The sequence below is a fragment of the Cavia porcellus genome, unplaced genomic scaffold, assembly GCF_034190915.1.
Source record: "Cavia porcellus strain 051 isolate PalLab524CR breed Dunkin Hartley unplaced genomic scaffold, mCavPor4.1 scaffold_11, whole genome shotgun sequence".
Lineage (NCBI taxonomy): Eukaryota > Metazoa > Chordata > Mammalia > Rodentia > Caviidae > Cavia > Cavia porcellus.
This window is the reverse complement of record NW_026947494.1, coordinates 63668848-63693370: the sequence shown is the minus strand read 5'-3', so window position 1 is coordinate 63693370 and position 24523 is coordinate 63668848. Positions and strand designations below refer to the sequence as shown.

General features: G+C 34.0%; 1 protein-coding gene across 1 annotated transcript in view; it reads right to left on the bottom strand.

The window, feature by feature from the left end:
• Nucleotides 1-24523, bottom strand: part of Cert1 (ceramide transporter 1) — a 131380-nt gene that overhangs the window by 82828 nt on the left and 24029 nt on the right. The window contains 1 exon segment of the mRNA XM_063258366.1: nucleotides 2901-3017. Within this exon segment, the coding sequence (XP_063114436.1) occupies nucleotides 2901-3017 (117 nt within the window).

The following is a 24523-nucleotide window of genomic DNA, read 5'->3' as shown; positions in this document are numbered from 1 at the left end:
ACAGTTGGTTAGTTGGCATATGTCACATATTTTACTTTTGTATGTTAAATAATTACTAACAATAAAACAACAATAATTCACTTTGTCTATGAATAAACTATCAACTTCCCACAAGTAATGTAACCATTATGCAATGCAAATATCTACTAATAAAAAGTAAAAACTGAAAGAAAAACAAACATAAGAAAGGAAAACCTCGGGCTGGAGATTTAGCTCAGCGGCATAAGCACCTGCTTTGCAAGCAGGTGGCCGTGAGTTCGATCCCCAGTACCGATAAAAAAACAAAAAAAAAAAAAGAAAGAAAAGCTTACAAAATGTATTTGCAATACTGCATTTGAATCTCTGTTTTTTTGAGACAGTGTCTTGCTTTATAGTACAAGGTGTCCTCAAACTCACAGTGATCCTCCTGCTTCAGTCTCCCATGAGTGGTATCATTACAGGTATGCACTAACATGCACAGCTAACTTCTTTTCTTAAAGAACTTAAAACCAACAAAAAATGTTATCTCAGCTTAAACTCTATTGCTAAAACTCAAATATTCAATCCACCAACTGTTTGACAACTCAAAAATATCGATAATGAAGAAACACAGGTTTCATGTAGTTACTTTTACCTAAAAGAGAAAATAAAAATGGGAATCTTGCAAAGGAATTGTGGATGGGCTTTACTGAAGTAAGCAAGCAAAATAAAATTTAATTAAAAAAAGAAAAATTATCCTTAAATCTAAATGAACTGAGTAACCTTTATAGGTAATCTCAGTTGAAAATACAGAAATTAGTTCTACTAATTAATCCTAGAAGACAGCTGGCCCTGGTTAAATACATGAAAACAGCTCCTTATATTTATATATAACTACTCTTACTCAATAGAGAACTCTCCTTTCAGAAATAATATGGTATAATTTAATGAACTTAGTTGTGACTCAAAGCCTTTGGCTTTCCCACTATGCCATGAACAGGGATATCTATCAGTCATTTTGGTAAGTAACTTTGCATACAAAGAGTAACCAAAATACATGGTGAATATTTAAATTTTCAAAATTTATAGTGAAAGACAATGTCATTAATCCCTCTTGTTTCACACTTGTTTCATTTGCCCTGCCACTCTCCAGAGCAGTTCTGCAATTTCTCTTTCATGAGTGTCTTTACAAGTTGTGATCAAATATATGGCTAATGCTGCCATTCAGTGCCATCCATGAAAAGGCAATGTTTGTAAAATCACTACCGTGTGTTTTCATTTATTTTATTTACTGTACCTGGCACTCGGTGACTTCTCACTCATCTCCAAAGTCAAAATGATCATGAAAGCTAAAAGTTTTGTAAAAGTTTTTAATTGATTTAGAACATTAAGGCAGCGTAAACAGTGTAATTAAAAACATGAAAATGATTTCAAGAAATTCGCAAAAATGATGAGAAAAATGTGTTCAAAGCGAGGGAGAGTATTTTAAGGATTGATGACAATGTGTCATTTTCTATAATAAGCTTCTTAATCATTAACCATATTTTTCAACTATAGAACATATGTTATCTCGTACATTTCTTACTATTAGTTTGAGTAGAAGTACCACTTTTGACAACTGAGCAAATATACTAAGAGGTTAATTACAATGCCAGGGGTCATAAATGGCAGATGTTGCAGTACTTTATTCCAGGTTTGCCTGATTGTAAAGTGCTGAAATTCTGGAATATTGGCTCATCTCTCTCCTAAATAATATAAAAATGTTTTTCCAATTTCCTGTTTTTAGATTCTTTTCTGAAGTAATAATACTAAGATAACTAAGATTCAGAAAATATTTTAAACCAACACAGAACTAAAACTAAAACAGGAAAAAAAAATCCTTGGTCAGTTTTTTTAGGTTGGGGAAAACTCCAAATCGATAAGCCAAGAAAGAAAAACTAAAAAATGATCCATATCTAAAGAAGAATGTACTGGAGATATGGCTCAGTGGTACAATACTTGTCTAACATGCATAAGGCCCTGGGTTCCAGCCCCAACATCACACACACACAAAGGAACATGCTTATGGTGTCACAGATCAGACTGGTTTTTCTTGTTATGCGATGTGTATGTGCTTTGTTGTTTAAATAATTAAAGCAGATTCTTTATGCTTTGTGAAACTCACAAACAAGTACAGACAAGTATGTGGAGAGGCACGAAGTTCTCTTAAGTCACGCTCAGTAATGGCCTGGTGATTTAAAACATCCAGTTGTTTTATCATATTAGTGACTTAGCTAGTAAAGCATATTTATTACTATAATCTGTGTCATTAGTCTACTTATCAATATGAACAGAGGAATCAAATAATAAAAACGTGGCTTATACATTTGCATCAAAAAACTGTTTACCATTACATAGCTTCATATCTACAAAGATTAAATGATTCAAAAAATTATACACTAAAACATTCCCAAACTGACTATGGATGACCATAAACATTAACAATAAAGCTTTCAAATAGTCCCATTTACAATTTAATGTTTCCCCCCATATGTACTTACTTAGATCATTAAAAAGACATTTATTTATTTAAATTTAATTTAGTTTTTTGTTTGTTTTTGATACCAGGGATTGAACTCATGACCTAGCACTTACCAGGCAGGCACTTAGGCCACTGAGCTAAATCCCTGGCCCAAAAAGGGTGCTTTATTAAAGTAAATTCTAACTATAAACAGTTATGTCTTATAAAAAAGGAGTGTATTTGCTTTAATTAACTATGAAAACTATTTAACAAATACCTTAGTGCAATTTGTTACAAATACAATTATTTCAAAAATTTACACCTGTACCTCCAAATTACATTCAATTTTTCAGTATCTGTATTATATGTTAAGATTATTTTAAAGTGGTTATTATTAGAATTATTACCTATTCTTTCATGAACAGGTAATCAGAGATCTTACCTTGTGTTGTTCAATGGCATCTATCCACTGTTGTCTATGATCTGGATCCTGAGCACGAAGATACCAAACACTATCATTTACACTAATATCAAATCGACATTCATCAAAATCATGAGGCTGAGGAGAAAAGGTAGAAAATAAAAAGCAAAGCTATTATATTCATAGAAGTGTTGTACCCTAGAACAAAACCATAACCATATTCACTCTACAATGCCGGAAGATTCCTATTACTCTTTTTCTATTCAACTTCTTTGCAGATGTCTCAGGTAACAAGACATATGTCATACGTACCAATCAAAGTTTCATCCAATACTCCTACAAATGATCTGACATAGACTAACATCTATTTCAAAACACAGAGCTAATATTTTTCATCCAATGTTTTAAATTAGCTTAATGAGAGGGCATACCATGAAACACTTAAGTTTTAAAACAGCCAAATAAGTTGTAGGAAAGAATTCAACTCTTTTCCTTTTATTATTAAAAGTAAATTTGCACTGATTGTTTTGTTTCACTAAATTTAATAATAATAAAAAGACATAATACTGTTAGCTTCTTCTTGATATTTAAAATTAACTTCTAGGCTTCTACATGTCTTCAACAGTAACATCCAGGAAAACTTCCAAAGAACAACAAAATTAAAACAAATATTGCAAGATTTACACAAAAAAGCTAGAGAAAACTAGCTGCATCAAAGTAAAAGCATCTAGTGAAAATACCAACTTTTGATTCAGTGCTTTATCCTCAAGAATATATAAAATGAATATTTTATATCTCTGTTTTATGCCCAGTAAATGAATTCAAATTATGACAGGGTCACAACATATTTCTGGCTTCTTCACCAGACAAAGTAGAGTTAGTTTGCTCTCCTGGGGACAATCTTAGCTTTAGAAAGGAAAGTCTTCTCCAGCCAGTTTTAACGATAAATTACTTGCTGACCAGAAACTACGTATCACACTTTCAGAATTTATTGCTTACTCTTATCTCCTTTAACAATATCAAGATCTTATCTCCTATCAATTTATTTAGCAAAAAAGATGTAAATCCACTATGATATTTAGTGCATGGAACCATTTCTCTTTGAGATTAAGCCAACAAATCATGGTTCTGACTGGCAAAAAGACATTACACATTTCCTGAATCACGATGTGCTGGACATCACAGTGAGGATCACAGCAGGAGGGAAAGAATACTAAAAAAAAAAAAAAAAGAAGCGTAACAAGTGATTATTGAGAAAACTTTCTTGAAGGAAATGAAACATGCCTACGACTTATGGAAGCAAGTAAAGAAATCAGCTGATCACACTGTTATAAGCAGCCCAGACATTTTAAAATTTTTACTCACACTTCTATGCTACTTCTGAAAATGATTTATGTCGTGTATAATATTCTCACTAAGGTTTTAGATAAAAAGATGTAACATATACAGTTGTTCATAATGTACTAGTTTTTCCAGCAAACACTTCCAGGCACAGAAAAGAAGCACTGGGATCAACAGTCTGAGAAATTGGGAGGCAGAGAGAAAATCAATTATCAAGATAAAGTTGGCAAACAACACAGAAGCCTCAAATCCCAACACAGTAAGGAGAGAGAGGGAGACAGAGAAACCAAGTCTATAGTGTAAAAGGTAAAATTTGGAAAGAGGATGTGTTTGAGATTAAACTGAAGATGATAAAGTTTGTATAGTTTCACTATATACATCTCCCACTTCTGCAAACATATAATATCGTTTGACCTTTTGACATTCTGTTCATTACGAATTTTGTTTTTAAAAACTATGTTAAAATATTATTTATTTTCATTACTAGTTTTTTTGGTCCTTGTATAAACTTTCTGAGTGAAGCAAGTCTCTGACTAGGCATACTCTACTCTTGGCACTGACAGAGTAGAAATAAATGTGAGATAAAGGCCAAAATTAGATGAGAAACTTGAATAGGTAGCAGATGACCTAAGAGGGGGAGAAAAGGCTAAAGTATTTTTTAAAGCTAAAACAACAACTGGCAAATCAAACTTAAGCTAACAAAGAAAAAAGAAAACAGTCAAAAGTCACATCAGAAACAGTAAAAGCAAACCACAATAAATATGATGAATGTGGTAAACACATTTGAGGAAAACACAAAACATTAAAATTATGTGCCATGTAAGATAAACTAAGATGCATAAAGTATATGCACCAACTCACCAAGATGAACGTAATCATTATGCACTGCAAACATGTACTAACAAAAATAAAAATTTAAATTAAAAAACCTTCATATACAGTGATTAACAGATATAGTGATGATATTGCTGAGTGTCATCGAGCAGATATGCAGGGTGTTTAAGATGAGAAGTGTGCCTCAGTAACTGTATGACGAATTTCAACTTGTTTGGTGAAGTCAGTGAGTTACAAAGTAGGGTGTGCAGTAAATCATGAATCACAATGTATTTCACTGAAGTTGTGTAATCATACTGTTTCAGATTCCAGGTTAAGAGTTTTCAATAGAAATCACCCAGTTCTCTTCAAGTAAAGAGGATGTTGGTTGTTTCTCAACATTGAAGGAACTGTGTAAGCCGAGTCTGTATCTAGGAACACTTCCTGATGGTCTTAGTGGTTAGGATTTGGCCTCTCTCCAGAACACTTGGGTGAACTCTAAATATTACAAAGTTTTATTATAGCAAGAAACAATGTGCACAGAAAAGTGTGAGATATGGGCCAATGACAATACTTCATGTTACACACTGCTTCTGTTATGGCAATTTCTGTCAAACACAAACATTATAGTGTGTCTTTATCACCTGATTTGGCATCACCCAACTCCCCCAAATCAGAAAGATCCTAAAAGACTTTTGTGTTTTGAATCAGTTCAGGACACTGAGGTAGCAACAACATTGCAACTAAAGATGCTCATGAAAGAGAACTTCCAGAACTGCTTCAGTAAATGACAAGAATGATGGGATAAGTATCTTCAAAGTGAGGGCAAGCATTTTGAGGAGCAATGGTCGTTTATTGTAAAACATTTAAAAAATTTAAACACACACTATGTTTGATCATATCTCATACTACAGTGATCCTCTAACATTAATAATAGAGCTGAAAACTTCCTACAGCCTAATGATATAGTTGTGTAGTGTAATGTGTTACATGTTTGGGGTATACTTACACAGACCTAGATGATGGCCTGCTTGATGCAGTCAAGACACTAAAACAAAAGACGTGAGCTGCTGCTCCTGCTGGCATAACATAGTATAATGTTTTGTAGTGAACTTTTTTTAAATGGTAGAAGTAGATAAAGTGGTCTAAAATAACATTAAGAAATATATTACCTGAATCAATAACTTAGTCATTTATCACTATCAAGAAATATCTACTGAATAGAACAGTATACTTTTGTACACCTAGAGACAGGGTAGGTTTATTTATGTCAGCATCACCACAAACATGTAAACATTGTAGAGGATAAAGTTAAGAATGTAACAAATTTAACAGAAAGCCTTAGTATATACAGGAAAACTTTATTATAAGATATTCTTATAATAAAGAAATTAAGAGATTTTCTCATACTTTTTACATCACTCCAAACTTCTTACATTATGCTGTCCCTTACTCCAAGAAATTAAATACTGAGGAGTAAGCTTTTGTCCAGTAGATTTTTGAGTCCCAAACAACTGAAATCTGAGATTTCACTTTTCTAAGAGCAAAATAGCACTATTACCAAAAATGCATTCAGCATTCACTGTTAATGACAAAGTATCTCAAAAACTGAAATGAGTACCTGGCATTTATATGCACTATCCACTAAAATAATCATATAGGAAGAACAAAAGAGGAACAGATATACAAATAAAAATACAGAAGTCATGAAATGTATTAACTGACTTATTCTTGAGAAAGCTAAAAATTACTAAACATTTACAAGGGAAAATAAGATAGCCTCCGTATTTGCTACTTGTATAAATTCTGTCTACAGATCGATTATTCTATGGGAAAATTAAATGATCAAAAAAAGGGCATGTAGTATATATGAGTATTTCACATACAAATACTTCATTAGTATGAATGTATTAAACCGTGAAGGAATATTTATCTTTTAGAATTGTAAGACATATTTCACCAAAAACAACCAAGAAACAAAAGAGGGAACGCATATCTAGCCAACAAGAATGCAACAGAGGAGAAAAGCAAAGGAATTTTTCAGGCAGATAACAAAACAATTTACCAGCAAAGTTAAGCAGAAAGCACCCAAATCTAGATTAGAAGGAAGCTTCAGAAAGAGCTTTTCTACTGGTAGAAAAAGTAAAATGGAAAAATTATCCAGTGAATTAATTATCTGTTGAAACTACCTAACTTCTTATTATAAGCATGTCTTCTTTCACTTTACTGAATGTAATTATAAAGTTGCTTTAAAATCTTTGTAGATAATTCTATCACGTGGTTCAATTTAACTTTGGTATTTGCTCAGGTCTTTTCCCTTGGCTTATTCTTATATTGAGTAACTTTAGTTTGATTTTGGACATTGTAAATTTTAAGACTGTAAACTGTAGATTCTGTTATATTACTCTGAAAAATACTGTTACTGTTTTGCTTACACTCAAACTGCCAAATTTGTCATGTGTTTTACAGGCAATAGCTAAGTCAGATAAAGAGTCATATTTTTAAAGAATTTGTGGCTCTCCTTTTTTGGATGTTCTTACCATATTTTCCAGGATCCCTGGTTGTACTAGATTCAGGTGGTTAAGAAAATGGTTGTCCTCTTTGTCTGTTGAGGATCTAACCCTAGTTCTAAGTTTCAAATATCATGAATGCCAAACACTAATAAGGGCCACACAACTACAATTATTTAATTATAGCATCAACTTTCCAGAAATATAAAACGTTAAAAATTCCTATGCCCCATAAAAGAGTTAAATGAATCCTATCAGATTCAAACATGAATTAGCACCTATATTATAAAAAAACAGAAACCCACTTTCATTTGCTTCAGAAAAAGAATTCATTTAGAAGGTACCAGACAATTGACATTGCTAAGAAAAATGAAGAATTGAAATCAGAAAATGGAAAACATCCACGGGACACCAGGTAACAAAACCCTGCTGAGACTGCATCACAGGTACCATCTGCATGAACTAGGCTGCTTCTGCTTCTAAGCCTTGTAAGTCACTACTGGCACTGCTGCTACTAGAAATCAAATGCTGCTATCCCATCACTATTTAAAAAAAAAGAACTTGCTGTCTCTGCTTCTTTGTATGGTTCCATTCCAGAATCAAAGAAAGCCTAAAGAAGGAAACGAAAGAGTAGGAATGAGAAGCCATAGCATAACAGCAGTCTAAATGGCTAATTCCTACACTCACATGCTAAGGGGAAATGATTATATAAGGATGGTAGATGAAGAGGAAACGAAGTGGCAGGCCTTCAAGAGTGTATGTGGGAGACTTTCTAGTCATGCTAAGAAATTCCTCAAAAGCAAGGGAATTTTAATGGTAAGCTTGCCACTTATTAACACTTCTCTTAATTCCCCCTTTCTACACTATTGAATGCTAGTGAGATCAAGATGCTACAAACTACCTTTCTCTTTTGCAAGTTCTGCCAACATGGACTACAAGCCAGAAAGATAAAAAAAACTTGTGCTTTTCTGTTTTTACACTGCTTTCATCAGCATCTGCCCTACAAACTCACAAAGAGCTTTGGTAGTGGTAGTCAGTTCTACGTCTCCAGCCTCTTTTAAGAACTCCCTCAACCAGCTTCATCTAGCAGCCATGGAAGTACCAGCTCCAAGGGCCACTTCTTACATGTAGGAGGTATAGCATCAAAATAATCCCTTTCTTGATGACTGGGATATTAATACCAGTTACCTTGGGTGGAATTCTAGATGTCTGTGAACCAGTTGCATAAGGCACTTCCTTTAAGCTTTTGAGGTAACAGCAACTGAGTGCACAGAGCCCCTTTCCTCTGAGCCTGAGCTCCTCAGAGATCCTTTCTCTAACTTTAGAAATACTAAGAGGCCTCTCAACTCAGAAGTTTAAGCCTCACTCAGAAGGGTCCTAAGGTACTTGTATGAGTACCAGCAGGCAGCATGTTTCCTTTAGTGGAATCTGTGTCTAGAGACTTCTGTTAACTCCAATTTTCACCCTTTATTCCTGTAGCCTAAGAAGTTGATTCTTGTAGTTATTGCTGCTCCATTAAGTTTTTCTTTTCTTTCAGTCTTTACCACCTGCTTAATGATTTTTCTATATTAAGCACTTTTTGCTGAAATACCTAAAGTAGAAAGTGGTTTCTACTATCAAGTTGACCTCTGACTGATACAAAAGCAGCCTCAAACTGCCAAATGTTTATTTCACAGTAGAATGTTATGTAAATATTATAAAATATTTCCAAAGCTTAGGAACTTAGACAATTTAAGTAGGAAGAAAATAAATTATCAAAGTAATTACAATGTAATCCAGTATGTTGTTGACTCAATAGCAGTAGCTTGTATCTGAAGATGATACATCATTAAAGACACCTATTCCACTAGAATACAAGCCTAGGAGAACACGGATCCTGTCTTATACACCATATTCTATGAATAAGTAATGACGGACATTGAACAAATATATTTGTTGCATGCTGAAAATGCAATTTAGAAACTAATGTCCACACAAATGTTCATAATGTTCATAATAGCTTTATTCATCAGACAGAAACTGAAAACAACTCAAATTCCTTCAACTTGTGCATAGCTAAATGGTGATTCAGCAGTAAAAACAAATACACTCAACGATTTGATTCATTCCAAAGAAATTATGCTGATGAAAAAGACCAATCTCAAATGTCTATATCCTAGCCACTCATAGGACTGCACCCTTCTGAGAGATAGAGGCAAGAGGGTCACAATTTTGAGGCCAACACGGACAACTCAGCTAGATTCTGCCTCAAAACTCCTTAGGATTAATGCTCACTTCAGTACTGTCAAGAACAAAAAGCCTATATTGATAATGCTTCTGTTTATACAACCTTCTCAAAATCATAAAACTATAGAAACGGAAAATAGATTAGTGATTTACAGGGGTCATGGATTAGAGAGCAGGCTGGAAAGATAGAAGGGAGATGGCTATGATTACAAAGCAATAGTACAAATACTACCTGTAGAGTGTAGATATAAATATTACCTGTAAAGTGACTGTATAGTCATTTTGTATTTTGACTGTGCTATTGGTCAGAAAATTCTAAGCAAATGACAAAACTGCAGAAAACTGCACATAAAGCATAAATATAAGGAAAAAACGTAAGGCTGGTAAATCTGAGTAAGTCTGTAAATTGTTCTAAAGTCATTTCCTGGGTTTGATGATTTAGGGTTTGATGTTTTAGTATAGCTCTTACCACTGAAGGAAACTAGAGGAAAGTACATAAAGAATTCTGTATTCTACAATTTTACAAGCCATTTTTACAAGTTTCTGTGAATGTGTAATTCTCTGGGGAAAAAAAAAAAACCCAAACAACATTTTTGGGGGGGGGGCAAACAACATTCTTAAGATATTTTTCCTGTAACTGAGACTGAACCCAGGACATATGCACTAAGCTACATTACAAGTCTTTTTTAAAATTTTTGAGAGAGGGTATTACTATGTGGCTAAGGTGGCCAAGCCGAGTTCCAACTTGGAATCCTCATGCCTCTGCCTTCCAGCGATAGGACTAAGGTATATGTCACCACGCCAAGATTAAGTTTTTTAAAAATTTATTTTAAACAGAATAAAACCAAGCAAAATAAAATAAAATAAAGCCAATAAAAACAAAACAGTAGGAAATCAACAATGGCTACTTCCAGGCTATAATGCCTCTTGTCTTCAAAGTAGCTGTTCATACCATCAGACACAGTAAAATCAAGTGAAACAAAACACAACAGAACCAATAAAAACAAAACAATAAACACAAGACAAGGCTATGTAACCAAAATCTAAGAAGTGGTTATTCTCCAGTGTGTAATTACAAGTTATTTTCTTCTTTAAGCTTATTTGTCTTTTCTAAGTTATATGATTGTGGGCACTTACTTCTTTATTAAAAAAATGAAAAGAAAAAAAGACCAAGTCTCAAGTAAATGGAGGAAGGAAACAAGAACTCTGTTCTGTCTATTTCAAAATCACTGTCACCCTCACCAAAGGGATCGTGAGGCACTTTCTCAAAACAGGTGAGAAACACATCCTTTGAAAATTAAGCCATTCATAAAGTTGTGTTTTCCTGATTTTGCCAAACAAAGGTCTGTTCTTTTAGGTATCTGTTTCTATCTGGGAGCATATTGTCAGCTAGTTTCTTCTACCAATGGCAATTGAGCCCTTCCTAAAATAGCTGGCATACAGCCATAAAAAAGCTATTCTAGTCTATATCCTACTATTCCTTTTTAAAATTTATTTTATTTTTTTGGTACTGGGGATCGAACTCACGATCTTGAGCTTACCAGGTGGGCGATTATGCCATTGAGCTAAATCCCTAGCCCTCCTTTTTTATTTCGAGAAAAGAAGCAAAACAGAAAAAAAGTAGAAATACAGAATTTTTAAAAAATCACTAGCTGATAAATTACATATTGTCATCTTAGAAGAAGTTGTTCAAGTTACAAAATCAAAGCATAAAAAGTGGACAAACAATGTCAGTACAAACTATTCTGTTTGATAAACTAGTAAAAACTTAGTATGGTTATCTATCTTGCACACTTATACATACAGTTATATCCTTCCGTGCATTTTCTTTCCCTATCATTATGACAATATCTATCATACATTTTGGATCTTATTATTCCTTCAGTTTATTACTATTTTTTATACTAGAGATAATACAATATTTACAAATGTGATTCTGACTTATTTCACTTGTAAGGATAGACTTATTTGCCTCCATTTACCTATAAAGCCTCAAGATCAACAAAATACCATGTCTTTTTCATCCATTCTGCGGCTGATAGGCATTTTGGTTGTTTCCAAGATTTAGCTATTACAAATTGCACTGCTATAAACATGGGTGCACATATATCGCTGTGACATGACCTTTCAATTTTTCTGGGAAAATACCCAGGAGAGGAATAGCTGGATTGAATGGAACTTCCAATCCTAGTTTTCCTGAGGAATCTCCATACTGATTTCCACAGTGGCTGCACAAGTCTACACTCCCACCAGCAGTGGAGAAGTGTTCCTCCGCACCCCCCCACCAACGTTTGCTATCAGTTGATTTCTTGATGGCAGCCATTCTTTCCAGAGTAAGATGAAATCTCAATGCTGTTTTAATTTGTATTATAATGACCTGTGATGGTGAACATCTCTTCATGTATTTATTTGCCATTTATATATCTTCATCTGAGAACTGTGTATTCATCTCAGATGCCCATTTTTGGAGAGGGTCTTTGAATTTGGGGGGCTTGATGTTGTTCAATTCTTTATATGTTCTGGATATAAGTCCTTTGTCTGAGGGACTGCTGGCTAAAATTTTTTCCCATTCTGTAGGTTTCCTTTTCACTTTGTTGGTGATTTCTTTTGAAGTGCAAACAACTTTTTAATGAGATGAAATCCCAGTTGTTGATTCTTTGAAATACTTCCTATGCAGTTTGCGTTTTGTTCATGAATTACTTGCCTACAACTGTCTCCAAGATTTCTACCTACCTTGTCTTCCAGTAGATTTAGTGTTTCTGTTTTAATACTTAGATCTTTGATCCACTTTGACTTTAGTTTAGTGTATGGTGATAGGCATGGATCTAGTTTCAGTCTCTGGGCAGGGGGAAAGCCAATTTTTCCAACACCATTTATTATACAGGCTGCCCTTCTTCCAGTGAGCATGCCGAGCCCTTTAGTCAAATGTACAGTGGTTGAATGTCTTTGTAGTTGTGTTTGCATCTTCTAATCTGTTCCATTGATCTTCAGGTCTATTTCTTTGCCAGTACTCATGCTGATTTTATCATCGTAGTTTTACAGTATAATTTTAAGTCAGGAATTGAGATGCCTCCTGCCTTGCCTTTGTTGCCCAGAATTGACTTTGTTATTCTTGGTTTCTTCTGTTTCCAAATGAATTTTAGGAATGTTTTCTCTAGATTTTAAGGTATGTTAATGGTATTTTGATTGGGCCTGCATTAAATCTGTATAACAGTGTTGGGAGTATGGCCATGTTCACAATGTTGGTTCTTCCTAACCAAGAGCAAGGAATATCCATTTTCTAATATCTTCGTCAATCTCCTTTTTTGTACTAGTATAATTTTCAGCATATAGGCCCTTTTATATTCTTGGTTGGATTGATTCCTAAGTATTTTATTTTTTTTAGATGCTATTGTGAAAGGCAGTATTTCCATAATTTCTTTCTCAGTGAATTTGCTGTGTACAGGAATGCTATTGATTTCTGAGTGTTGACTTGGTATCCAGCTACACTGCTGAATTTATTAACTTTAGTAGTCTTTTAATGGAGTTTTTGGGGTCTTCTATATGGAGTATCATGTCATCTGCAAATAGGGATGATTTAACTTCTTCCTTTTCTATCTTTAATCCTTTTATCTCTCTCTCTTGCCTGATTGCTCTGGGTAGTATTTCCAGAACTATATTGAATAGGAATGGTTATAGTGAACATCCTTGTCTTGTTCCTGATTTTTAGAGAAAAAGTTTTCAGTTTTTGTCCTTTTAGTATAATGTTGGCTGTTGGTTTGTCACAGATGGCCTTCATCAGATTTAGGTAAAATACTATTTCAAGTTTCTGTAGGGTTTTTATCATGAACAAGTATTAAGACTTTATCAAAAGCTTTTTCTGCATCCATTGAGATGATCATGTGATTTGTTTTTGACTCTATTGATGTGCTGTATTACATTTATTGATTTGCATATGTTAAACCATCCCTGCATTCCTGGGATAAACCCCACTCGGTCATAATGTATAATCTTCTTGATGATTTGCTGCATTCTATTTGCCAGTATTTTATTGAGAATCTGCATCAATGTTCATTAGTGATATTGGCCTACAGTTCTCCTTTTTGATTGGGTCTTTTTCTGGTTTTGGTATCAGAGTAATTCTTGCCTCCAGGAATGAGTTAGGGAGGATTGCTTCCCTTTCAAGAGTTTTGAGGAGTACTAGTTTTAAATCTTCTCTAAGTTTCTTGTGAAATTCAGCCATGAATCCATCAGCACTTGGGCTTTTCTTTGTTGCTAAGTTTTTAATCATGTTTTCAATTTTAATAGCTGATACTGGGTTATTTAAAATTGTTGTATCTTCTTGATTGAGCTTTGATAGTTCATACGTTTCTAGAAAGCTGTCCATTTCCTGTGTCTCCCACCCTATGTGTGTAAAGATTTTCAAAGTAGGTATTCATGAGCTTTCGAATTTCCATGGGATCTGTAGTAATTTCTCTCTTGTCAGTCCTTATTGCCATGAATTTGAGTTTTTTCTTTCTTTTTCTTGATTAGGCTGGCTTGATAAGGTTGGTTTATCAATTTTGTTTATTCTCTCAAAAAACCAGCTCTTTGATTCTTTAATTCTTTGAATTATTTTCAGTATCAATTGCATTAATTTCCGCTCTTTATACTTTTCTCTCTTCTATGAGCTTTGGGTTTGACTTGCTCTTTCTTTTCTAGAAGCTTGAGATGTATCATTTGTTATTTGTGCTCGTTCTGTTTTCTTGATATGACAATTTATTGCTATATATTTCATTCTTAGTACTGCTTTTATTGTATCCCACAGGTTTCTGTATGTTCTATCTGCATTTTCATTAATTGTAGATATTGCTTAATTTCTTCTTTAATTTCACCTCTCCTCCACTGATGTTCAGGAGGTTGTTATTTAATTTCCATGTATTTATGCAGGTTTTGCAATGTCTTTTGCCATTAATTTCCAATTTCAGTGTACTACGGTCAGATAATATGCATGGAAAAATTTCAATCCCTTTTAAATTTACTTAAGAATGTTTGATGGGCTAATATATAATCTATTTTGGAGACTGTATCGTGTGCACCTGAGAAGAATGTATATTCTGATGTGTTTTTGTTTCTGTTTTTTGTTTTTCTGTATCAAGAATTGAACTCAGTACCTTGTGCTTCCTAAGCAGGTGCTGTGACACTAAGCTATATTACTGACTCCAATTATTCTATTAATTCTATTCTACTTTTCTATTAATTTTCAGCCTCTGAAGATCTAGAATATGGTCTCTGGTGACTTTCTAAGCAAATTAAACTCTCAAGTCTCAGTTCCTTATCTATGAAAGTAGAAGTTAATAGGTCTTATTTTGCTGGATTGTCTGCAACATTAAATGTGATAATATACATTTTATATATAGAATTACACAAAACATTCTAAACATGTATGATGTATCAAAAACAAAGGTTTTATATAATCCATATATACTCATATATATAAAAATACTGTGGGTAGATATGTGTATTTTACACACATATATATAAAACTAGTATTTTTTCCAATGGAAAATAAAATCAGAGTTTTTAAATTCTTCTAATTTAGCTTTGAAACAGTACAATCTTCTCCAAAACATGTATTTAAGTATCTCAGGGATTACCAAAAACAAACATGGGGAAGAACATATAAAACATTTTAAATTGTATGCATGTTAAAGTTAAGATAATATCTTCAGTTACTTTTTCACTGACACACAATACTGACTCCAGTAACTCTAAAGAAGAAAGTTTCATTTTGGCTCATCAGTTTGTACAGTTTTCAGTCCGTGGCTAGCTGGCTCCAAGGAAGGGGAACAGGGCAGCACGGCAGGAGAGCATGACAGAGCATAGCTCTTAACATAGCAGGCAGCAAGCAGAGAGATCAACAAACAAGGGAGATAAAGTCTTTCAGGCCACACCTCCAGTGACCTACCCTCCTCCAACCAGGCTTTGCCTCCCAACATCTTATTTAGCTATAAACTCCATCAGTGGGCATACCCACAGATGAGCATCACATCCTATGATCAAATCACCTCCCCAGAATCCCATGTATGAGCCCATGAAACTCTGTAGAGACATCTAGGCCTAAACAATAATGGGCAGTATCCTCATTGTTTCTAACTTTTAACTTCAAATAACTGAATCCCTTTTCTACTGAGACTAAAGAACAGCACAGAAATCTTGATACTATTTTGTTTGTTGTTGTACTTATCACTAATTATCATATAATTAGGATAACAAAATGATTATTAAAAAGAATATTGTCGTATTACTCTTTTGTTAAAAGCCCTTGATTAGTGCTCCACTGCAAATGCTTCACTGATCTATATGCTGGTTTTTGTATTTGTTCTTTTCTCTTCCTAGAACATTCTTTACAAACATATTTCCTGCTTAGTTCTTTCACTTCTTTAGGATCTTAACAAAAGTAAATTGCCACAGCTAACATAACACCCTTTACCTCTACTATCACCTCTTCAGACATATTTCCCACCTAGTTTAATTACTTCATAGTAACAAACTAGAACAAAAGCATTTAGGTGATCAAAATGATGACCCATGAATATAACAAAATTCCAAGGACTTCAATAATTAAATTCATCTACTGCAACTGTCTTCTCTAAACAACACAGGTTAATAAAAAGTACTCTCATACACCTTTTTGTATATGTGACACCTTTCCTTGGAGGCATGAATAAATGCCTTGTTCAGCATCATTATGATGAAGTATGAACCTTACAACCAACAGACAAAAGGTAAATTGGAAATAAAAAAAATTCAGTCATCCTATGTAATTCGAAATCCCCCAAATAAAATCTCAAGCCCTCCTGAATATTCCTTAAAAACCATTTTATCTTTGATATCTGCAAAAGTGGTAGTTAAAGATATGCGACATTTGGGCATATAATAAATAGATATATGTATATATTTAAAACTTTTTCTACTAGGAAGAGACTAAGTATAAATTCTGAAATATTACTGTCCCTCAAATACTGACTTTTTTATTTAGAGCTGGTTCTTTCAAATTCTATATTCCTTTGCAAACCGTCTTTATAAATACTTCTAAATGTTTTGGCATCTAAGTCTTCCTTTGACTCTGCTTTTAGGCTTCCCTCTTAGCTTTTTCTGTTCTATTATGTCAAGGTGAAGCAGAAAACAGGGCAGACTAAAAGCCTGTTACACGTTCCATTTTTTGATAAAATATAGTGTAAGTGCAAAGTTTTATATCCTCTCTTAGTGGAATTGCCATAAAACTTCATCCTATTCAACTTGAACATAATACTAGCAAAAATCTCATCCAGCATATTCTTTAAAATCTCTAGGTTATTTCTAAAAACATCTCAAGTTTCTCTGATTGCCTTATGACTGACTCACCCTCATGTCCTAACCACAATGATACATACCACAGGTAAATTCACTGATGGTCAGTTCAAAGATTAAAGTATAATAAGATATTGACTCCTCAAAAAGAATCTAATGGGACATCTCCTTCATGGAATAATATATAGCTAATTTAATAATTAAGTTTATATATATGAAAAAAATTACTTCAAAGATTATCTGATTGAAACTAATTGCCTTCATTTGCTTCCTATTATTTCTGCAAATCACACAAAACACTTTTGCTGAAGGACAAAAAGTTCATTTTAAAAATATGTAAGACTTGTGAATAAATATAGTAGACAGAATACACTCACCTCTTACCAAACCACACTTAAATGACAAGAAAAAGCATTAAAGTAGAATAAAGAAAACATGTAAGAGGACACAAAAAAATTCAATCAAATTTTAAATGTTGGAAAGTAGATGAATGACGTATGTGTTTGGAGAAGGGGTCAGAGGCAGACAGGCAAATAGAAAGCTTATTTATGTCAAAGAAACAGAGAAATAATTTTTTTTTAAAAATGGGTAATGTGAAGTTCCATGCATCTCTGAACCTATGAAGAGAAATCATTAAAATTAAGAGATTAGTGTGGCTAGGTATCAGCCCTAAAAGCAGCCAAATATACTTTCAACGGAAGACTAAGCATACTCTATTTGAATGAGCTGAACAGTCTATAAACTTAAAGCTATTAGGAATAGCTGAGGCAAAGTTTAAAATGTATGCTGAATAGTTAAGATTCTCACCTTCACCCTAATCTGATGCCATTCCCTCCCAAAGCAACCAAAGCTCATAGAGAAATAGCTGATTCTGGAACTGGTGCAGTGAAGTCATCATAAGATAAACCTGAAAATTTTGAAGTGGGGCATGGTGGCATATGCCTACAATTCTAATACTCTGGAAGGCTGACGCATGCAATTACAAATTCAAACCCAGACTACGCAACTTAGAGACTTTAGAAAAACGTATCTTAAAATAAAATTTAAAAGGGCTTGGGATTTCTCTGAGTGTGAAGGCCATAGGTTCACTTCCACACCCAATCAAAAAAAAAAAAAAAAAAAAAGAAAGCAATCAGAGGGCTTATTCCCATCACTAATGAAACAGTCTGAAGTGTTCCTTACAACCAAATCTAGGACAATCTGATCATCAAAATACAGTGGTACTTCTGTTCATGAACATTTTGGTTTATGAACAATTTGGTTGGCAAAGAAAAGCACTTGGCAAAATTTTGTTTTTGTTTGCAAACTGTACATTAGATAATAAACATGACTGTGGCCATCTTTTCCACACAAACACAAACATGCTATCTTTTCCAAAATCGTGGAACAGATTAAGTTTGTGAACCGAGGTATCACTCTATATAAAAAGTAATGGATTATAGCATACTGAATAATGCAAAAATAGGCAAGTGCATTATCTTTCCAAGGACAAAAAGAGGACTTAAAAAAAAACAATGTTGGCTGATAACTGTGGAAGGAATGTGCATTATTGAAAAGTAACGATTTTGCAACCATTTTAGAAAAGACATAATAAATGGTTGCTGAATCAAAAAACAGGCAAGTCTGATGAGGAATAGAATTTTTACATGGTGATAAAGTATCTTCTCACAGAGCTTACATTCAAGGAGAAATACAGGAGAAAATCAGAACAGTCCCTTGGGTTCTGACTGGATGATTGAAATTAAAGTAACAAATTAGAGGCAGAAAGCACCTGTTATCTTTGATAGACTATCCTGAGAAGTACACTGTATCACTTTAGTGGTACTCTGGGTCAAGGATGTACAACCTGAATCTATAAATTTTTAAAAACTCAAATAAGCCCAAATGATTATTATATAAATAACTGGCTTGTATTTAAAAACAAAATCAATGTCATGTTACACAAAAGCAGCAAAGAATTGCTCTAGATCATAAAAAACTAAAGAGATACTAACAAGTAAATGCAGTATATATTCAGGACTATATTCTGCACTGAAGGCAAAAAGTATACTATAAAGAATATTGCTGGGACACTGATACAACAAATATAGACTGTAGTCAAAGAAGGTCAGGTCCTCAAAGGAATCAGTGCAGTATAAAATGTGGCTGGAGGGGCTGGAGGTTTAGCTCAGTGGCATAAGCGCCTACCTTGCAAGCAGGGAGTTGTGAGTTTGAGCCCCGGTACCGATAAAAAGAAAAAAGACAAAAAAAAAAAAAAAAAAAAAAAAGTGGCTGGAGGCATATTCGTTAGAGGCCAGGCCTTAAGACAAAGATGGAGTGACTAGACCTACATACCTCCCCCCAAGGGATAAACAATATACTACAATCAATATTCTAAATAGGAATCAGCTACTTAGGTATGTGCAGGATCTGACTCATCTCTTCCAAAAAAAGGTCCTTGTTCTTTCTATGCGCACTTGCTGCATGACCTGCTTTTCCAATAGATCAATATTACCTAAGCAGTTATATTTATAATCTTATTAGTTGGTCATAGTCTTATTGCATGCTACCCCTTTGAGAAGTGGGCTGGTTTGGCAACCCATTATGTTCTCTCCTGTCTTTCGGAAGCTATCTCTCCCAGTAAAGTTTTCCTACTCTTAGCTTCCACTGTTCCTCTGAATTCGTTCCTCAGAATTCATTCCTTGATTTCAGGGAATATGAACTCAGCATATCTGCCATCTAGAAAATTGGGAGTTATATTTCCACTATATCATTTGGAAGTCCTACATCAAAATGACCCAGGGAAGAGAGGAGGAGAGGGAAAGGGACAATGTGTGTGTTTGTATATATGTAGAGAAGGAAGAGAATGATGAAAGAAATGTAATGTTAAATGCTGGTGAGCTAGGGAATTATAGACATTACCTACATTATTCTTATTCTATATGCAATTATTTCAAAATAAAAGTGAAATACCAAAAATGATACATGACTAGTCAACTCAATTCTTTGTTCCTTCACAACCACATTCTCTAAATGCCAGCTGCTTAAACTCCTTATATCCCACTGATATAGAGAGACAAATCTCAAACAGTTGAGGAAAATTTCCAACATTAAAATCAAAGATCAGACATTTCAGGGAGGGCAAAAAAAGGAATTCTGAAAAAAAGGATCACAAGGTAAATTTAGATACCATGTGATACATTCACATCCAAATGTAATAGTACTACACATACACACACAATTCCAGATGCCCTCTCCCCTCTGCAGATTGCTATGCACTGTTGCCTCTCTGAAGGTCTAAGGTCAAAACAATCTAAAACTAATTACTGATTTGTCTCCCCAAACTTCTCCTGCAGGCTTCCACATTTCTGTAAATGGTAACTACCTGTTGCTTAGATTTGAATTATATCACTCCTCATTTTCCTCACACACCATAAAGAATTTATCAGTAAGTCAGCAAATTTTGTCAGCTCAACCTTAAAAATAAATCCAGAATCCCACTATTTTCTAACTCTGGTTCAACCCACCACTGTCTCTTTTTAAAATTAGTACTATCATGTTTACATTCACCTTAGGGAGTAGGTACATGTACTTAACTTATCTTGATCTTTTTATTCCTTCTCCTCAAGTCTCCCCACCATGACCTATTTTTTTTTTTTTCTTATCTGGATTATTTGCAAGAGCTTTTAAAGTCTACTTGATTCCAGTTCTCTGCTTCCATGCCTGCCACTTGTAAACTATGCTTAACACATTAAAGTTGCCCAACTACAAGGATCAAATCATTCCTCTGCTCTACGTTGCAGTAATTTTCCATCTCACTCAGCAGAAGTCAAAGACCTTCTAATGAATGCTCCTCAAGGCTTCACACAATGTGGTCCCTTCATCACCTTTCTGATTTGTCTTTTGTCCTGGCTGCTACTCCATTCCAGTTATACTTGCCCTCTTTAAGAAGACTTGGAGGGCTTTACAACTGCTATTCTTACTTTCCCTAAATGGTGGGGCTCATTCCTTTTCATCCTTCAGATTTCTGTTCAAATGTCCCCGTTTCATCCATTGTAAGAACTCCCCTCCCCCATTTTCACACATAAAAAAGGATGCAACGTGCTAACAAGTTCAGTCTGAGTGACTGCAGTCTCCAAACCTTCCTGAAAAATATTTTCCTTTTTGTTAGTAAGCCTTAAATACAAATCTTTCAGGAAAATACACAGAGAGGCAAGTTTTAAGTATTCATTATTCATTTTAAGTTTTTTTTTAACATATTGATTGACATACCTCCTTATTAGTATGATTTCTACTTTTAATCTCAACTCTGAGAATCTCTGAATTAATAAAATTAATTAATTTTCACTTCGAAAGACTGACTGGACAGTCACAGCTTATGTTCTCTTTCAATATGCTAACTTGAGCTTTCCAATTCCATAGTCATTGGCCACATGTGGCTACTGCACAATAAAAACGGGACTAAACTGAACTGAGATGCAAGAAGTGTAAAATAAAAAACTGAAATTGTGTGTATGTGTATGTCTGTTTTACTGGGGATTGAACCCAGGGCCTTCATACTGAGCTATATCTACAGTTCTTTTATATTTTGAGTCAGGGTCTCCCTAAATTGCTAAATTGTCCAGGCTGGATTCAAACTTGAGCTTTACCCTCCCATGTGTGGGAATTAAAAACATGTACCACTACACTCTATTTAAAAATTGAATTTTAAATCTTAGTACAAAACCAAGAATAAAATGTCTTGGCAATAATTTTGATGACCATATATTGGAATATTTGGGGTATACTGAGTTAAATAAAATACAGTAAAATTAACCTCACCTTTTCCACCTTTTTAAAATGTAGCTACCAGAAAAATTTTAATTACCTTTGTGGCTTGCATTTGTAACTCACATTATGTTTCTATTGGACAGTCATAATCTAAAACATTCAATCAACTATGAATTCATGCAACTAACCAAGTGACCAAATATTTATAAGCATATACAATTTATCAAGCAGAATTCTAGACTCTTAGGATTCAATGTCAAGAATGAGCACTCAGGGTCCTTAACTTTGCAGAGCTTACTATTACTAAATAATCACAAATGAATGTAAAACTTCAATGGTCACAAGCTGTATGTAAGAATGGCAAATTGTTGAAAGTCTGGCATAGAAGATGTAACCATGTTCTCTGGAAGGCTCAAAATGCAAAACTGTCACTAGTCTGAGAAAGACAGGGAAGACAAAGAATGGAAACAAGTTAATAAGGTGCACCAAGGCACAAAGAAGAAGCATTGGTTCTGCTTTTTCTATAGCACAGTAGTACTGGTAAAGTAACCTATGAAGCATTTCAAAATTACTAGTAGGTATGAATTTCCTAACATACTATGTAAAGTGTTGAAAGTCTATTACCCTGATTTGATTAGTAAACATTATATACATGTACTGAATTACTACATAATATACCCCATGAAGGAATAAAATTATGAAACAAATAGGATGTAATCAAGTCACGGAGGCCAGGAAAGGCTTCCAAGAAGCAATACCTGAGCCAAGAGAGCAAAGATGACTTAGAATGAAAGACTGAAGAAGGAAAAGAAGAATATTCTTCATAGCAACAAAAACAAAGACCTCTTACAGAAAGGAGCAATTTAAGAGACTGAACGAACTATAGCACAACTGGAGGAAAGATGAACTTTAAGAAGGCAGTGGGCGAAGACCTTGTGACACAGGACAGCCTGAAAGTGGGAAAACAGAATGGCCTATAGGTACACAGCATAGTCTTTTTACTTTTTTTTTTTTTTTTGTCTTTTTTTTTCATTTTTATCGGTACCAGGGATCAAACTCACGACCGCCTGCTTGCAAGGCAGGTGCTTATGCCGCTGAGCTAAATCCCCAGCCCCTTTTTACTTTTTACTGTAATAATTTTCAAAAAATTTAGACATTTGCTATACTTTATGATCACAGCTTATACAAAACGTCATGTTTCATCATAGAGTAAAAAAAAAAAAAAACTTATCACATTGTTTTTTTGTTGTGAAAAACCAAAAATGCTAATAAGGATCAAAATGGACTTTTTATTGCGAAATAGAAGAAATGTTCAAATGGGAAGAGGAGTTAGGGAGCAGAAAAGGAAGAAAAGAAGAAGAAAAAATGCAAACTGGTTGTGTAACTCAGGTAGCGATGAGGAGTCAAGGGAGGGGAAGGGAAGGGGGAAATATCAAGATACATCATGTACAGGTACAAATGAGCTATGAAGAATATGGTCATTATGCAAAATGAACCAAAAGAAACAATTTAAAAAACCTAATTATTGAAAGTCTGACCTGAAATAATGGAAATAAATAATTACAATAAAGCATTTGTTACACTCCTTGTGGGAGAGGCACATGTTAACACATCTTAACTCTTTTTTCATCTCCTTTAGCTCCCGTCTCCAACTCCTGATCCCTTACTTATATGACAAAGTTTTATTCTCTACTTCATAGTGAATCTCATATTAAAGAAACCATGCAGTATTTAAGCTTTTGTGGCTGGTTTACTTCACTTAAAATTATGATCTCGAGGTACATCTGTTTTCCTACACATGGTTCAAGTTTTTTCTTCTTTATGGCAGAGTAGTACTCCACTGCACACACATATCACATTTTTTCAATCCATTCATCTGTTTCGGCTACTTCCAAAATTTAGCTATTACCAACTGTATATAGCACGTTCTTTCTTTTCTTCACTGGGCTTTGAATCAGGTAATTTTTTTCATCTTAAGTTATTTAAAGGCATTAACAATACATTCAAATAAAACAAAACTATAGCACTACAAAAACGTTCTGCATAGTCTTCTCTACTATAAGGGTTCCTATACCCCACTATAATTCTGAAGAAATCTTCAGATTTTCTCAGAACAATGTTTTCAAAAGTGTAAAACACATGATTATAAAGAAAATCAATTAATTATTTTCATTTACATTAACACATTACTATCTAGTGACCAGTAATACTTTGAGATATAAATAATATCTGTAATGCCATGTGAGTATGTAATCTTGCCCAGTGAAAAAAGTCATAGGTATTGACAATCTTGCCATGAATTTCTGCCCATACTGATAACTAAAGAAAATGTTAAATTTCTTTCAATAGCTAGATTGGTCTTTTTCCATCAGTTTCAAGCCACAAGTGGAATTTTAATTAAAACGTACTGTTAGTGAACTTTGAGTACATTTTTTAAAAAAGAGTTCATCTACCTCTGCTAAGAAAAAGCAATCTCCCTTATCTAAGTACATTTTCTATCATGAAAAAATGAAAAATGAGTTTTAGTAAGCTAATTAATATTAACATAAATCTTTAATATATTAGAGGCTACGTAAAATATGTTTTGGTCAAAAATAACTATTTAGCACCAACTACTTCGTCCATCACTTCTGAATGACAATTGGCTATTTCTGCAAAAGAAATTCATACCAGCAATACAAAGACTGGCTACTA